Below are 18,419 nucleotides of genomic sequence, written 5' to 3'. Positions count from 1 at the left end.
TGCATGCATTACAGGCTTATGAAAAAGGCTGGAGTTTTTGCTACATTTAATTTATACTTGTAAATTATATATATCTATTTTATTGATAAAGTGCCTATGTATTACAAAGCACTGTACATTGAGGGGATCAGGACACAAAATGAAATAAAACAAAAGCAGACGATGGCCCTACTCGACTGAGAATTTGTACATTTATTTTTGCCTTTTACACTCTTGTTTTTGGTTTCTTTTCCTTCCTCTGACAGCTCACAACAATACAGACTGTAATACTTATGATAATGCAGATAGCAATGGCAGTTACACACACAATTAGTGTCAGTCCTGTTATATTAATCTGCTCTGTATTGTCATTAGCAGGGGGATCTGTTCTAGATGTGACAGTGGTGGTGGCTCGCGTTGTGGGAGCTCTTGTTGGAGGAATGACGAGAGCTGCTTGAGCTATGGTTGATACATCTGATTTCTGGGACACTTTATCAATAGCAATTATAGCAAAATACAGTATAGTGCCATTTTCAATAACAATATTTTCTGGTTCAAATGTGAATGTTTCTCTGGATCCAGCCGGCAGTGGTGTGATGTGGGAGACATTGATTAGAGTTGATCCATCAAAGTTGTTTCGGAGGTCAATGTGTTTGGTGCTCATTCTTAAATCGTAGCTTGAAGCTGGAAATCAAAAGATAAAATAAATAATTTCTCCCCTCAAATATAGAAAAATGGTAACATCTTGTGTTAAAAGCTATTCATTTAATATTAATAGATAAAATACAATTATAATAATCGGAATATTATCATTGCTTATTTATAAAGTGCCACTATGTTATTCAGTGTCGTGTAGAGAATATTTAGTCATTCACATAAGTCCATGTTGTCATAAGGACGCATGTTTGTGAGCTGTGAATTCATTTATCAGTATGTTTGTGGATTGTGGGAGGAAACCATTGCACTTGTAAAATAGCGATGCAAACACAGGGCGTGCCCACACACTGCAACCAGATGGTATCCGAAGTTGGAATTGAGCTCATGGCCCCAGAGCTGTAAGGCAGCAATGCTAACCAGTGTTCTACCTGTGCTGTACTCATATTAAAAATTCACATATACTGGATCCAACATAATATATGTTGGAATGTAACTAATATTTCAGGTAGAACACTATTTACTTTCATTTTTAATCTAAATATAAAAGTACAGTAGTTATGCGGTATCTGTCAATAAAAGATTAAATAAGTTAACAATTGTATCAATCATGTAGTTTCTATTAGATAGCCATTTGAAGAGTAGCTCACAAAGTTTGGGGTGCAACATATATTCCTTACCAAATCACTCTGCTCACCCTCTGGGTCATCTAGATCAGAGGTTCTCAAACTCGGTCCTCAGGACCCCACACAGGTCACGTTTTGCAGGTTACCCAGCAGGAGCACAGGTGTACTCATTACTCACTGACACATTTTAAAACATCCACAGGTGGAGCTAATTATTTCACTTGTGATTCTGTGAGGACACCTGCAAAACATGCACTGTTTGGGGTCCTGAGGACCGAGTTTGAGAAACCTTGATCTAGATTATCCCCATCACAACATACATGCAATGTGCCATGTTAAAGTTTATGCACAATTAAATTCTGTACAACAAAGAAACATATGTAATGCACCTCCATCTCACTTCAATTATCTTACTATGAAAATGGAAATATAGTTGTTACACTGTTAAACAAAAATTAGTCACACCATTTTATTATCCCACTGCAATTGGGGCCGCAACTGACCATATTGTACCTTTCATATTCTAATGCTGTTTCTTGCAATAATACATATTCGGGTACTGCCAGTATTCATCGATCTTTATCTTCCCAGGGATCATCTACAGTATTTCCCTCATTGGCAATCTCCTATTCTCAGTTGCCAGCAGCCAATCACCGAAGGTAGAATGCTAACATAAAGTTTGCGGCAGTCATTCACTCATGAGTATAGCTGTTAAACCTGGTCTGGATAAAGCAAAGCCAGCTTTGCTAATCGCCTTGCCTGGTATAAGTAGCGCAATGTCAATATGGCATTATCTATTGGTGAGAACCTAGGCCATTTACTTGTTAAATAGACTCAGGTTATCATCTCCATAGAGATCTATGAAGACGGTGGTAAAAGGGATGATTGCTCCAGCGTTAACCTTTTGAAAAATGATACAAAGCTTCATCAATGGAGCCCTTTGTAGGAAACACTATCCTTCCACCTAATCCCTCTTACTGATTGGTACAAACTTCAACTCTTAAGCAAACACCACCAAGGTGTACATTGGGGCTAGCATTGCCAGGAGCGCTTGCATGGATGAAAGGGCTGGCTGGGACCTGTAGTTCCACAGTTGAAAGTAGCGTCGGGGGATGCGCTATTAGCGGGCAGCATGTAGGATATGTATACCATTTTGTATTGTCTAAAAATAAGGTGTCAATCTTTTATCTGTCGATCTATTAACTGTCGATCTTTTATCTGTTGAGCTATTAGCTGTCAATCTATTTGATTTCGTTCTGTTATTATGTCTATTTGTGTGGTGTCGATCTATTAACTGTCGATCTTTTATCTGTCGATCTATTAGCTGTCAATCTATTTGATTTCGATCTGTTATTCTGTCTATTTGTGTGGTGTCGATTTATTAACTGTCAATCTTTTATTTATCTACCTATTTGGTTTCGAACTTGGAACACTGTCTAACTATTAGTTGTCGATCTACATTGTGTCGCCGTTATATACCTTTCGATCTTACATATTTGATATATTACATATCGATCTAATGTCCCATTCGACTATATTACTGTCTGACTATTGTTACTGTCGATCTATACTTTGTCTGTCTAAACTACATGTCGAACTAATGTACTCGATCATTTAATGGTCGAACAAGTTGTGTCCGATCTAATAATCCACTCCCACATATGCATTGCCTGTTTTTTTTTCACATTTTTTGACTCTCCCTCTCCTCTTCCCTCCATTTATCTGTCTCTCCTTTCCCCCAACACATATATTATTATAATTAAATGTGTGTGTGCAGTGGCGGTTCAAGGCACGGACTAGCAGGGCCGTCGCCCAGAGCGCCATAGCCCTATAGCCCCACTTGTATGCTCTCAATGGCAAATCATCTGGATGCATGTTTTGCCATTGTGAGTTGCAGGGGTGTGAGAAAAATGCGAGTTTACATGTTCTCACACATTATTACATAGGGTGAGTTCTGAAAATGTGTGAGTATAGCTCAATACTCGCACATTTTCCAAACTCGGACCGTATTACATCTCGCCCGTCATCTTTGTTTAACTGCTATGCTGCACACTTGTCACATGCTTCAAGTTTAGGATTTACGTTATTTAACTAAACAATATATTATTCTGATGTGTCACAAAGTGTCTGCAGCGCTGTACAAAGAATATACATAGTAACAGTAAGACTTAATATATCATAAGTACATTACAGTGTAAATTGACATATCTAGAAACAACATGACAGACTAGGTAGGATGAGGACATGAAGTGAGGGTAGGGCAACTCACTACGTGGTAGGGCAAGTGATAGTAAGTCACAGGGAGGGGTAAACATATAGTATCAGAGTTGCTAGACAGACTTGGAGACAAGAGACAAAGTGGCATTTACAGTGCTAAGGAGCAGAGCTGGCCCTAGGCATACACAAACTAAGCAAATGCCTAGGGCATTTGGAATGCCTAGGGGCATCCAAGCCCACCTAGGGCCGGTGGAGGTTTTGTGCAGGCACAGCTGGGGCCCCTGCTGTCGGCTGGGCAGATACTCTGGCAGCTGCTACTGTTGCTGCGCAGTGTCCATGATTGGTGCTCACCTGACAGCTCTGATCGGTCCTGGCAGTGAGCAGGCAGCGACAACCGGCGGCAATTTGTGGGGTTGGGGTACCTGGACAGCAGCTAGTGGTTAGCGCCGGGTTGGCTCTGGGGTGTCACACAAACAGAATGAGCTTCTGCGCATGGGCAGAAGCTCATTCAGGATTATGAGTAAATAGTCGTGGGAGGGCTGCTGCATCATGGGCCTTTGCAGAGCTTGGAGTAGTGAGTCACACCTCACGGGACTGGGGACGACCTCGAGCAATCACACATAGCTGCGGCCTGTCAGTCTGAGACGGAAAAAGCAGTTTCACCACCCACAAATTGCTATACCTTGAGTCAGACGGTTCTGCAGACTGCGCTCAAGCAAAGTAAGTTTGGAACTGGGAGAGGGCCGGGTGGCTCACTGCTGGGAGATGAATGCTCAGCTGGGTTAGGGGTGGTGGATGAGGGTAGGTGCGGATGCTGTGCTGGAATAGGGGGGTGCTGTGTGGGTGAGGGCCCCTTCCATGATGCCGCACTCCTTTTCTGGATCCCACAGGGAGGGGGGCACCACCCAAAATCTTGCCTAGGATGCTAATTTAGCTAGGGCCTGCCCTGCAAAGGAGAGTACAATAGGAAAGATTGTTCTGATTGCCTTGTTTGTTCTTAGACTATATTTGCCCCCCTCCCTCCAGTGCAAAATGGTTTTGACAAAGTGCAAATGTGCTCCTTCCTTGTACATTTATTTATTACCAGTTATTTATATAGCGCACACATATTCCGCAGCGCTTTACAGATATTTGGCCATTCACATCAGTCCCTGCCCCAGTAGAGCTTACAATCTATATTCCCTATCACATGCATACATACATACATACACACGAGGGTTAATTTGTGTTGGGAGCCAATTAACCTACCAGTATATTTTTGGAGTGTGGGAAGAAACCGGAGCACCCGGAGGAAACCCACTCAAGCACAGGAAGAATATACAAACTCCGCACAGGTAGGGCCGTGGTGGGAATCAAACTCATGACCTCAGTGCTATGAGGCAGTAATGCTAACCATTACACCGTACATTGCTACTAATTGTGAATGACGCCCACTATACTGTATTTACTTTACTGACATGGTTTAAGGAATAGTGTACCATGATGATACAGTTCATATCCTATTAAAATCAATCTATTTGAACTGTAAACATCCTGTATACGGTAAGTATGTGCTAAATGCTGTAATTACGACTCTCCAGCTGTACAGTCTCTGCACAGGAACATACTGCTAACTGGCATATATTATAAGGGCACAGTCGTGCTGAACCGAAAAAAATGGAAATCTCCATAGAGAATTCCAGGAGGGGGGCCATGGTGTTTAAGGGGCTACACCTCAAAAGCTATTGGAGGTACTGGCAGAGGCAGGTAGAACTGTTGCTCGGTGCTGCATATCAAATGTCAGTGCAAAAACATAAAAAATTAGGATTTTGGAGTCATCTAAAATTCGAATTGTCAGTTTTTTCTGACACTCTCAATTAGGACCACTTTTCTGCTGTTCTCTATAGGGAATTTTTGGGAAGGCAAAATTCAGGGTAGGGGGAGAATTTAGACTTGGGGTTTGTTTTATTAGGTAGCTATTGTTCTAGAGTATATGCTTTTGGGTTCAGGTAAAGTAGAAAGTTACAGTTAGTAAACTATTACCTCAAGAAAGCTCCATTGCAAGGATAGGAAGTTTCAACTTGTTGCGCAGCCTCAGTTGGAGTCTCCAACAGGTGTAATCACTGTGGCTTCACTTGATTGCACAAAGATGGCTGGCTAGTGCAGGTGGTAGTGGTGTTGGGCTCGGAGGAAGGAAGTGGCCATTAGCTGCGTCTGGGACCTGTGGGAGTCAGGGGGTAGAGGGCACTAGCTGTGGCCGGCCCGCAAGGGATGGTAGTGGTAATTAGCGGCATTTGTGTGGGCAGCGGTGGTGCAGGCGGCAGGACCCGGGGGAGTCAGCAGCACACAGATGCAGGTATCACGGATCTTCCAGATCCGAGCCTGTATATGTGTTTAAATAAACAAACACAGAAGCAAAGACCGGATCAGTGAGATCCGTCTGTGCCTTTGTGTTTAATAAAAAAAAAAACTTGTGTAAAAAAAAAAAATGGCGTGCCCCCCCCCTCAAAAACAACCAGCACAGGGTTTTGGAGACCCAGTCCTGGTTGCCAAAATACGGGGGAAAAATGACGTAGGGGTCCCCCGTATTCATCACAACCAGCCCTGAGCCAGTCCTGGTTCTAGAAATACAGGGGGAAAAAATGTGTAGGGTCCCCCTGTATTTACCAGAACCAGCACCGGACCCTTTATAGCAGGGGAGTGATGTCACAGCCAGGGAAGCCCTTTCACCGGGCCCCCCCAGCTGAAGCTTCACTGCTGACTGCTTGCCAGCCCAGGCCGGGGATCCCTGGGGAGCTAGGGACCCACCCAATAAAGGGGTCCCACGATCCAGGGCACCCCATGCCTAGTCTGGTCGATTTATGGTTTGTCGAGCAATTGTTCCCATTGGACTAGTTGGAGTTGATGTACTGTGGTCGAAGTATGTATTGTTGATCTAGGTTAGGTCGATCAAACAACCGGATACCTGCATATGTATGTATAAATAGACTTGAAAACATTCCCTGGCTATGAATTTTTTTTATAAGGTTTTCATAGGCACATTAAGGCTCTATAATTTTAATGCTTCATATAAAAAAAAATATTTGTGGCAATAAAAACTTAATTTCCACATTGTAACCCTAAAAATAAGATGTAATGCTGGGATTCATACTATGGCAATTATGCAATAATGTGAGATTTTTCTTTTTGAGAGTTTATTGTTAGTTTAGCTTCACATCTTGCATATACCATTTTATTTTGTGAGTGGAGACTTCTGAAATGTATTTATTTAGAGGTCTTAGGGCCTGATTCAGACCCACTCGCGAGCGGCTGTCCGCTCGCAAGTGGGTCGATGTTATGGACTGTGCATGCGCACGACGGAGGGAGCTCCGTCGTGCGCATGCGCCAGACGCGACGAGCGCAGGAAAGTCCTTCGCTCGTTGTGTCCGATCAAAGGGGGCGTGCTGTCAATGTTGATTGACAGCACGCCCCCTTTGGTGGGCGTGCCGGGGGCGTGCCTCCCTGACGGGGGCGTTCCTAAGGGAACGCCTCCCGTCAGAAGCCGGCCCACTGACATCACTAGTGATGTCAGTGGGAGTGATTTTGGCTCTGATAGAGCCAAAATCACTCCGGAGCTTGCGGTTGAAAACCTCAACCGCAGGCTCCGGCTCGCAAATTCGATGGTCGCGATGGTCTCGACCATCGCGACCATCACAATGCACGCTCGTATAGCCTGTGGGTGGTGACCCACAGCTATACGAGCGTCCAGGAGGACGCTCCATGAAAATGGAGCCCGGCCCTCATTCAGAGCGTGCGCTCTGCTCAGAGCGTACGGCTCTGAATGAGGGCCTTAGTACTATTGTAATCATAATAAAAAATTATATATATAAATCATAAATACATTACTAGAAAAATTATGATTGATAACAAAAGTTTACTCACCACTTCCCTGGTCCAGATCATCACCGGTTGCCGTCCAGGATAACACAATGCTTTTACTTTCTATCTCTGCCTTTAAGTCAGTTATTTTCTCTGGTTTATAAATGTCTGGTCGATTACCTGCTGGAGGAACATTAGATACCACAAAAGAACCACCTGAAGCTGTCCTACTGAAGTCTCCCAAGTTAAGATCTTCATAATTAATTTCTGGATGAGGAGGGTTCATAATAATAGAGCCTACAAAGAGATTCATAATTATAGTGGATTTAAGTTAGATTATTTTTAAGAGATATAGGTAACAATGTTATAAAGGATTGAAACAATTCTTTGAACTGACTTTTTCTTTAGATCTTCTCTCTCTGGACATATTTATACATTAGATTTTACAGTTGGACATAACAGAAGATGTGTGTACCTCAAAACATAGAGAATAGAAGACAAGTTTGCATTTTCCTTATACATGTATGGTGTATATTTACATTCAACTCTAAATTAGGTGATTATTCTGGTCTTTTAACTATATAATAATCAGCTTGTGAAATTCCAATTTTCTTTATTATCTTATTTGTGGGTGTGGTCATGACAGCATTTATGGAGATCTTTTGGAAAGCAGATACTTGGCATGTTTTAGGACTTTTTAGGTGTAATATGTTTCACCAACTAGAGGTTCACTCTATTCTTGATTTATACTGTTTCAGTAATCCTGTAGTTAGGCAAACTGTCTGCATTCCCATCAGTTAAGAAACTGCTCTATGTCAAGGTTTTCAAATTTTGTAGATATGGCACCTGGACTCTTAGGTGGAGGCTTGATAATACTTTAGCTCATGGGTTTAACAGGAGTGTAGGCACACTAATGTAGGAACCATGGACTTGTGATATGCATGGATACTGAACTGGAACCGGAGTGAACAGACCAGGTCCATTGGGAGACCACCTGCCTAGTGACCTGTGAAGGCCAGCAAGACCAGGGATACACTCCAGGGACAAAAGTGACCTCTGGAACTCAGAATAATATATATACTGCTAGATTGGAACTCAGAACTCAGACCTTGAATCGGAGTCTAATGTAGTCAGAGTACAGCTCGAAGAAGCTGAAACCCTGGTACTGCTCTGACACAAGACCTGGAACTGAAACCCAGTGAGGAACTCAGAAACTGAAAGTCAGGATAAGTAATACAGCGCTAAACACCTCAGTGTACAGACCATTTCCTACACACTGAAATCTAGCCCTGGAACCAGCACCATCTTCAGAATTAGCCCTAGACAATAGCACACAGCACAGGGAAACCAATGCAAAGTCAGCACAATATAATAATCATATAACCTGAAATGAACCACAGAGTAGAACGTATTGGGTAATCCTGCACAGGAACATTTCTAATAATAAAGAGAACATATAATCAACCAATATCTGTTTATATAACGGACATTGTGTCAGTTTACAATCATGTTGTTGGCGGTGCACCAAGGAATAAAGTAGTAAATACTTAAAACAAAAAGATCTTCAGCAAGAGCTGAAGTAAAAGTAATTCCTTTTTTGTTGGTCCACTCCTTTTTACTAAAAAGTAGTGCACCAACAAAAAAGGAATTACTTTTTCTTCAGCTCTTGCTGAAGATGTTTTTGTGTTGAGTATGTACCACAGCATGCAAAGGAAATACTGCATGTAATAAATTGCATACACTGTCCCAGTGGCACTGATGTAGAGTGGGGTCCATGGAGATGATACCAGTGGCAGATGGAATGAACCATGGCTGCACGCTTGGCTAATAATGTAATCAGGAGCAAGTCTGTATGCAGCGTGGAAAATGTGGTTCTGGCAGTTAATGGTATAAAACCAGCAGACGGAATGCAGATAACTATTATAAACTGACTCAGTGATGGAGCAAGTGAGCAAGTCTGTATGTATCATGGAAGCTGCTGCACAACAGATGATGAATACACAGCGGCAGATAGAATGCAGGTAATGGCTACAGAAAGTGGCACTAGAAGCTAATAGTGGTAAACAGCTAGTAGTCCATGAGATAGCAATGGAAGTCTCAGAAGAAACAATACCAGAACACAAGGAGCCTAGAACTATTCTGGGAAGGAACATGTTCATGCCATGGGTAACTTCCAAGGGCTGGTTTCAATAGGGAGTGGTGACTAGCCATTGTCCTGACTGATGAGGTGAGCACACAGGTGCATTAGGTAATCAAAGGGAGGCATCCCTGGGAAGTTTGGTATACAGAAATGAATGAATGTCTAAAAGGGATGTTAAGAACCTGATTCATGACACCCTGTCTGAGCTTTCCTATTTTTTCTCTACCCACAACCAGGGCCAGATCATTGTTGAGAATATAATGTCACATGGTTGCATTTCCTGTGCTTTAGTCCTGATGCTGCTACCCATATGTTATTATGAGTTCCTGACACTGTGTTGTCCATATGTTCATGAAACTTTGTCACCCAACTGCAATCCTTTGTTCCTTACCTGATACTCTGGTATCAGTATGCTATCCTAAATTGCTAAATTACCAAAATCATGCTACTTGTGTGCTATCCAGTTTCTAGATCCTGCTACCAATGTGCTATGAAGAGTTCTTTACACCCTGTTACCAGTTTGTTATACTAAATTCTTGACATCCTGCTACAAGTGTGCAATCCTGATGTCCTGACACCCTGCTACTAGTGTGCTTTCCAGAGTTCACTAAATCCTACTGCCAGTTTTGCTTTCCTGAGTTCCTAACTTTCTCATACCATTGTGCTATCCTGAGCTCCTATCATCCTATTACTTGTGTGCTATCCAGATTTCCTGACACTCCACTGCCAGTATGCTATCCTGCATTGCTTACAGAGTCAGATTAAGGGGGTGGTTCTCACAAGATTATCATGTAAGCAGGATGGTGCAAAGAGACAAAGGGAGCAAGGACCATTGAGCACAAGAGAGTTAGGTATAAAAGACAACACACAAATCAGGAGAGCTCAGTGAGGGATACAAATCTGTGAAGCTAACAACCTGTCCGTCACATATATCTAGATCCTCTTACCCTACTCAGTGCTGCGAGTTCACTGGCTAGTGCATATCTGCTGGCCAGTCATGTAAGGATTCAACTAAAGCTCCGGATCAATGCAGCAAGTGTGTGCCATCTTGCCTGAACACCCTGCGCTGCACATGACTATCACGTACAGTCCTGTGCAAAAGCTCTTTATTTAAACTGCTTACTGCCACCTATCTTTTGCCAGTACTAGTCTCCTAGGAATCCTCATCTACTGTTACAGAAGTGGTTCCCAGCTCCTGACTTCCAGCATCTGTACTACTCCTTCTATTTTGTTCCTGGTCATGTTTAATGATAGATAGAGCCTCATGCACACAACAATTCTGAGCAATTTGGTCTAAATTGGTTGAAATGGCTGACAAAGTACCATGTGGGTTGTTAGCTTCAGATTCAAATCAAATACAGACTGTAGCTAATAAATGTACAGTAGAGACATTTATTTCATCAACACAATAATATAAGCTGTGTGCAAAACATTATGCCATAAAAAGATAAGACAATTACACATTTCTTAGTTATTTTAACTATAATCTGGAAAAAAAAAACGGTTCTTACCATTTACTATAAAACCTGGAATGTACAGAGCACGATTCCTGGGCTGTACCAAGCGACTGTTACCCTTACTTGAAACACGTACTTTTAAAGCATATCTTCCATTTACTGAGAAGTCGATGAAGTATTTTGAATATATGCCATCATCTTTAAGATTATCAGGACCTGAAAAGCAGGTAACAGCTAATGAAGATATTACTTTAAACTGTGGGTACCAAGATTTCATTTATAATACATGGTACATTACATGAAGGGGCTGGTGCTAAGTTTTAATGCATTTTTGGACAAAACACATTTTAAAATATGCAAATACGTGTATAAAGTATGTGCTACTCAGCATGGTATTTAAAGTTGGATCATGATGATTTTGAGTTGACAGTCATTATCATCAACCTGATGTTGATGATTGGCATTTTACTGTAGACTAAAAACATACTAACAATACTGGATTTAAACCTCTATATAATCCTGCCTATACCTTCCAACCTCTATAGGATCCTGCCTATACCTTCTAAATCCTGCCTATACCTTCTAGAATTATCGCTAGTTAGCGTAATGGGTCATACAGTAAATAAATGCCTTCAGACTTTGAAATGTGTTTCCAACACACAAAAGGTTATTATTCAACATAAAAACAATAGGTTACACGCTGTGATCTAAAGACAATTTAGCGCAAAGAAATACATACAGACCCAAGGTACAGTTATTACATACACACGCGCTCTGGGACCAGATACCGGCATCAACAAGAAACCTATGTCAACAGCATCAGCAAGATTTGGGGTCTGAGAGCACATATATACCCTTACAGGGATAGACAATACAATAGGCAAGTTTGGCATGATTCCTTTGGTTCTCCGTCACGGTGCTTCTGTTACAGGACATGTAACAGGTCGATTCAAATGGACACAGGTCAGCCTCCAACAGCCTTTTGTCTCCATTTTCCCACTGCATGCAAATCTAAGCTGCTAATATTACATAGTACATTTTAGTGTTTTAACTCTCTACAGTCCATAAGTTGCGAACGCATGTTGCGATCTTCTCACCGATGACACCGGAAAGCTGTTGAGACAGAGTAGATCAGTACAACACCAAACACGGTTTGCTTATCATGTAGAAACCTTAGATATCAAATAATCTTTATTTCACAACATTACTAATAAATGAATAAACCATAGATATTATACTTTGGAGCTATGGAACCTTTTATGTAGGTGTGCAGTTTGTGAGTATTAGGGCATTTGGAAAAGGGCACTAGTAAAGTTCACCATGGTACATGTTTTGCAGGGTTGATCCCTTTGTATGTTTTTGTGACTATCTGTATTAATGTAGTGAGGACTTTTAACTGGGGAAGATGCGTATGCATGAAGCTAATAAACAGCGTTTGTACGTGGGGTATTATGCATTCGCTAATGTGCGTATTTAATGTGTGTATGGGGTTTGGTGAGATATGCGATCACATAATGCTAATAATATGCGATCGCATGATGCTAATAATAGCATTGCTGTATGTACTTAAGTGTGAGTTTCGCTAAAATGGCGCTGGGCGGGCATTCGCAAAATGGCGTCGGGCAGATCTCATTTTTTTAAGATGGTGTCTTGTCGCCATTCGCAAGATGGCGTCGTTCCAATCTAATTTTAAACTGATTCAGTCTTAGCCAATTATCCAGCTTCGACAGTCCACCCTTTGATAGCAACCAACATGCTATCATACACTGATCTTAAATTAAATTTTTAGGCTTACATTATGACATATTATTTAATGTTATTATGGGATGTCACAAGGTGGTTCTTAATCCACCAATAATGGATCTCTAGGAGGGGGCATAAAACTACCATTATACGCACACCGCGGATCTTGGGAGATCATGGGAAAGATCTGGGGATGCACCTATCCTATAAAGGAAGTCTTGAGAGGGAATAGGGACTATGTTTACCTCAGTATTCATATTGTCACTACTAACCACCATCATAATTTCGTTCTTCCGGTTTACCTTATTTTTACATTTTCAACACTTCAACACAGTAGGAACACACCTGACACACATGCCAATTACTATGATGACAACCAGTATATGGAGCAGGAGTTTACCTATGCTTGCGATCATTTCCTGGACCCATTCACCTAGACTTGAGAACCATTTCCCTGGGTACAACCATGAAACCCATTCCTCTACCTTCTCCTCTACTTCAGCCACTGAAGCATTATGATTCTTTCAAAATTCCCATTTTAGCTGCAGAATTTCATTTATCTTCTGGTCTATCACCTCCTTGGGGTCGCTGGTATCATTTGTGACATAAGTGCAACACTTCACTCCAAATTTGGTGGCCAAAGTTATGCAATACCCTCCGGTGACAGCTGTTAAGTAATTTAGCACTAGTCTGTGTTACACCAGTTCTTTCTTGTACGCTTGCAATTCCCTCCCTGTATACCTGAAGGTGTCATCATACATCTGGGTGATATTATCTACCAATTTAGCAAGATTTTGGATATATCTAAAATTTAGTGTAACCCGAGCAATCCTGGTGGGATCCAGTGCTACTAAAACTTGAAAGCCAGTTGTCTCACTAATTAACTGAGTGGCTTTATGCACATCACCAGGTATGATATTTCTTTTGTCTCTGTGTTCATACTGTGTGTGAAGATATGGTGATGGTGTGTTTTTATGAATACCAAGCATTTCAACATGTGTGAGGGTCATAATCTCTGGGACCACTCTTCCCAGGTAACACAAACCTTCGAAACTCGGGGAGAGCCACTTATACGCTTTCCTTCCACATATAAAATATACATCATCAGGGAGAACATAAGGGATGGTAAACATCAATAACCCACACACTTCCCTAGCAAGTGATCCTACTTCAGGTTCTCCCATTTGACTCAAACAAGTTTCTCGTTGTAATATCTTGGCACAATACCCTTCTGGTACTCTACCAATCATTTCTTTGGTGTTACTCAGTGTATATTTATATCGGAAGTGTCATCCACCTGACCTAATTGTACGTAACAATTCATAATTCATAGGCTCACGGTCAGCTCTTTGTGAGAAGGTCATCGTCTGATTATTCCCAGTCACCTCCCAACTGCCTGGTTCATTGGAATTGGTGATGTTTAAACATAAAAGTGATTTATCTACTTGGTACTGGTGGAGTTTAAAATGAGGTGGTTTGTACTTAAGAAATTTTCCATCTAGTGCATGCCCTCTTTGTGATTCTATAATTTCAGAGATATTTAATGGGAATGGCACTAATCCTACATTATGCTGTCCTTGTGGCATGTGAGAGCACACCCAACAGTCAGTTTGGTTCAAAATTTTGCCCACCATGGTGTGATAATCCTCTAAAGGAAACCCACTCCAATACTGATTATACTTGACAATGTTGGATGCATCTCTCATCAATTACGGACCCACAGTACTCACACATACAATAATCTTCAGACGATAAACCTTCACACTGTCCCCGAGTATTCAAAACAGCAGATCTCTTAACAATTACAGTACTAAGATTGGTCAGACACTCCCTGATTGGCATAGCACTCCTCCTCTTGACTCCACTCCATCAGCTCCCATCTCCTCTATCAGTCCCCTATCACAGAAACCAGATATCCCCGAACAAACCAGGATGATGGAAACTCTGGAAGAGAATATAAAAAAGAACACAGCAGGCCAGTCCATCGCCACAGCAAGGACCTGCAAATTTCTTTACCTCAGGTATCTCACTACAACCTTTTAATCCTCCCGGGTCCACGTTATCAGCCTTGTCTCCACCTTGTTTCTCTACCGGTTGGTTGACCATTTTGCAGTTAGTGGAATGGACCCAGGTATCTCTCTCGGCCACCTTCAATGATGTGGTACTCATCAGCAACACCTGATATGGACCCTCCCAACGATCAGTCAAACAAATTGAAATGCAAGAAATTTCTGATCATAACATATTCTCCAGGTTCAACAACATGACAGTTAGTTTCAGGCATATCATGTGACAACAATTTCAGTTTCTGCTGTTGCAGTTTTAACTGTTTACTTATTGATATAAGATACTTTACAGTTACCTTGTTGTTACCTTTCAAATCTTCCTGTGGGCTTATAATCAAATGAGGTTGTCTACCAAACAGTATTTCAAAGGGGGACAGATTTAGAGGGGGTCAAGGAGTGGTCCATATGCTATGTAGGACCAACAGAAATGCTTCCGGCCATCCCAGTCCTGTTTCTGCCATTTTACTTAGTTTATTTTTAATAGTCCCGTTCATCCTCTCTACCTTGGCAATGGCTTGCAGTCGGTAGGGGGTGTGAAGTCGACTTTTTATACCCATCAGTTTACACATATTTTGAAAAACATCACCTGTGAAATGAGTACCCCTGTCACTCTCAATAATTTTAGGGATACCGTATCTGCAAACAAATTCCTGTACAATTTTCTTGGCAGTAAACGCAGCAGTATTAGTGGCCGCTGGGTATGCCTCAACCCAATTGGAAAACATGTCAGTGCACACTAATACATACTTGAGATTCCTGCAGTGTGGTAATTGGATGAAATCAATTTGTATTACCTGGAAAGGTCCGTCAGTCGGTGGAATGTGGGATGGTTTGGTAGGGATCATTTTCCCAATGTTTTTCCTCAAGCAGGTCAGACAAGACATTGCTCTCTTTTCTGCTTGAGAAGAGAAACCCGGTGCGCACCAGTATGCTCTCACCAATTTGCACATACCTTGCTTTCCCAAATGAGTCAGACTCTTGCCCACATCCCTTGGACTTCCAGACTGACTTTTCCTTTGTAGAACACAAATTTTGCATTTCAATTAATTTCAGCATATCAATTGTTTGAAAAGACATAATTTGTTCAGTTGGTACATTAATTTTTAACCCTGCTGCCCATTTTGCAGCTTTATCTGCTCTGTTGTTGCCTAGTGACACCGGATCATCCTCACAAGTATGGTCTTTACCCTTAATTACTGCCACCATTTTGGGCAGTTGAATTGCTTTTAGTAAGTGTTTTATATGTCTGGAGTGTGCAACTGGTGTGCCTGCTGCTGTCATAAAATTTCTCAGATGCCACAGAGCTCCGAAATCATGTACCACTCCGAATGCATACCTAGAATCAGTGTAAATGTTAGCAGATTTGCCTGCTGCCAATTCACATGCTCTTTTTAGTGCTACTAACTCCACCACCTGGGCTGAGTGAGGAGGACCAAGGGGTTCAGCTTCTATGATGTCTGTGTCATTTACAACAGCATAACCTATACATAATTCACCTGTGTCAGTTTGTCTATGACAACTCCCATCCGTGTAAAATGTCACATCTACATTTTCTAAAGGTGTATCCCGTATGTCAGGTCTTGAAGTAAAAGTTTGATTCAGATATTCCATACAATCATGTGCATCAATATACCTGCAAAACTCACCTGTAGCCAGCGGCTCACTTCTCTCCACCCTTTGTGCATCATGTTGCATATACGGTAAATATGTAGCTGGGTTTAACGTACTGCACCTTTTGATGGTGATGTTTGCAGGTGCTATTAAGGCTAGTTCCCATTTTGTGAAACTAGCTGAGGAGACATGTCTGGTTTGGGCAGAGTTTAGCAAAGCAGATACAGCATGGGGAGTATAGACAATCATATCATGGCCTAGTACCACATCCTCACTCTTACTGACCAATACAGCAACTGCTGCTACACTTCTTAAACACGTTGGGAATGATCTTGCCACAGTGTCCAATTGTGCACTGTAGTATGCTATGGGCCTACTGGCATCACCATGTTTTTGTGTGAGGACACCTGCTGCGCAACCATTGGCTTCCATACAATACAAATCAAAAGGTTTTTCATAATCAGGTATTCCCAATGCAGGTGCTTTTGTCAGACTATCCTTAAGATTAAGGAAAGCCTGCTCTGATTCCTCTGTGTGTATGACACGGTCGGGCTTTGAGGAAGAGACTAAGTTCTGTAATGGCAAGACTAAAATAGAAAAACCTGGGATCCACATTCTGCAGTATCCACACATTCCCAAGAAGGTACGAATTTGCTGTTGGTTCTGCGGCAGTGTCATGTTCTTTATGGCCTGGATTCGATCAGTAGTTAGATGTCACAACCCTTGGGTTAGGCAATGTCCCAAGTATTTAACTCTGGACTGGCACGGCTGTAGTTTGTCCTTAGCAACCTTGTGTCCTGTTTGTGAGAGATGAAGCAACAAAAGTTTAGTATCATTTAAACATGACATAAACGAATCAGAACATAACAATAAATCATCTACATATTGTATTAGAACAGACCCATTGGCAGGTTGAAAAGATTGTAAACAGACGTGCAAGGCCTGGGAAAAGATATTGAGGCTGTCTATGAAACCTTGGGGCAATCGTGTCCATGTGTATTGTACACCCCTGTATGTGAAAGCGAATAGGTACTGACAGTCAGGATGAAGAGGCACAGAGAAGAAAGCAGAACAAAGGTCAATGACAGTGAAATGGGTTGCATTTGGTGGGATCTACATGAGAATGACAGCTGGATGTTGCACTACAGGAAATTGTCTCTCTACCACCTTATTAACACCTCTAAGGTCTTGTACCAGCCTATAACTCCTCCACCACCATTATCCTTTGGGGAGTGTCCAACATATCCCTCACCTCATGCGCAACTCTCTCTGGGATATCTAAAAATACACCATCAGGGGTACAATATATGACACATCCCATCTTACATAACAAATCCCTTCCCAGTAGGTTAGTAGGGGCTGCCGCTGCCAGGAGACATGAATGCCTGGCATGCAATGGCCCGATAGTGACCTCTGTGGATTTTGTTATAGGATAATGTTGCACTTTACCCGTTACGCCCATTGCTGGTATTGTCTCGTTGGTTACCTATAAATTTACGGGAGATTTTATCACTGACTTGGTCGCCCCTGTGTCTACAAGAAAAGGATATTTAGTACCAGCTACATCAACCATCATTGCTGGTTCTTCCCTAGTACTTCCCATTAACCTGACTATCTGTAGACTACAGGTATTACCTGACCCCTAGCGTTGGCTCCCACTCTCCAATAAAGCATTAACGGCCACAATTGGAGCTGGTGCCTGTTGGACATTTGCTGGTCTCTGTGTATATCCCTTATGGGGATATCCAGGTACTCCCTGGTTAGGGGGTCCTACCCTCTTTGCCGTACAGTTCCTACTTACATGTCCTGGCTGGTTGCAATTAAAACACTTTTGTGGGTGGGGTGGGTGAAAGGATTGTTGTGTGGGTTGTGCAGGAGGGAAAGGTGGTGGGTATGGGTAAGGATATTGAGGGTGAGGATGTTGTGGGAAATATGGGGTTTGTGGATAGTACGGGAATTGTGGTTGTGTGTGATAAGTGGGGTAAGGCTGTGTTTGTGGTGGTGTAGGATTAGTGAGGATGTGTAACTGTTCAGGTGCAGGTGTGGATACAGGTGTGTCTGCTGGTTGTGATTCTACCATCATTTCTTC

At 42.0% G+C, this 18,419-nt stretch overlaps 1 protein-coding gene across 1 annotated transcript in view; it reads right to left on the bottom strand.

Annotated features, from left to right (window-relative positions):
• Positions 1-205: 205 nt before the first annotated feature.
• Positions 206-18,419, bottom strand: part of LOC148540811 (calcium-activated chloride channel regulator 4A-like) — a 149,213-nt gene continuing 130,999 nt past the window's right edge. Inside the window, exons 12-14 of the mRNA XM_088481970.1 lie at positions 10,965-11,126; positions 7,377-7,610; positions 206-663 (exon numbers count right to left, since the gene is read on the bottom strand). Coding sequence (XP_088338096.1) covers positions 206-663; positions 7,377-7,610; positions 10,965-11,126 — 854 coding nt within the window. The remainder of the gene's footprint in view (positions 664-7,376; positions 7,611-10,964; positions 11,127-18,419) is intronic.

The sequence above is a fragment of the Taudactylus pleione genome, unplaced genomic scaffold, assembly GCF_031769625.1.
Source record: "Taudactylus pleione unplaced genomic scaffold, aTauple2 ptg000017l, whole genome shotgun sequence".
Taxonomy (NCBI): Eukaryota; Metazoa; Chordata; class Amphibia; order Anura; family Myobatrachidae; genus Taudactylus; species Taudactylus pleione.
The sequence above is the reverse complement of the archived record's forward strand: the minus strand, read 5'-3'. Positions and strand labels throughout refer to the sequence as shown.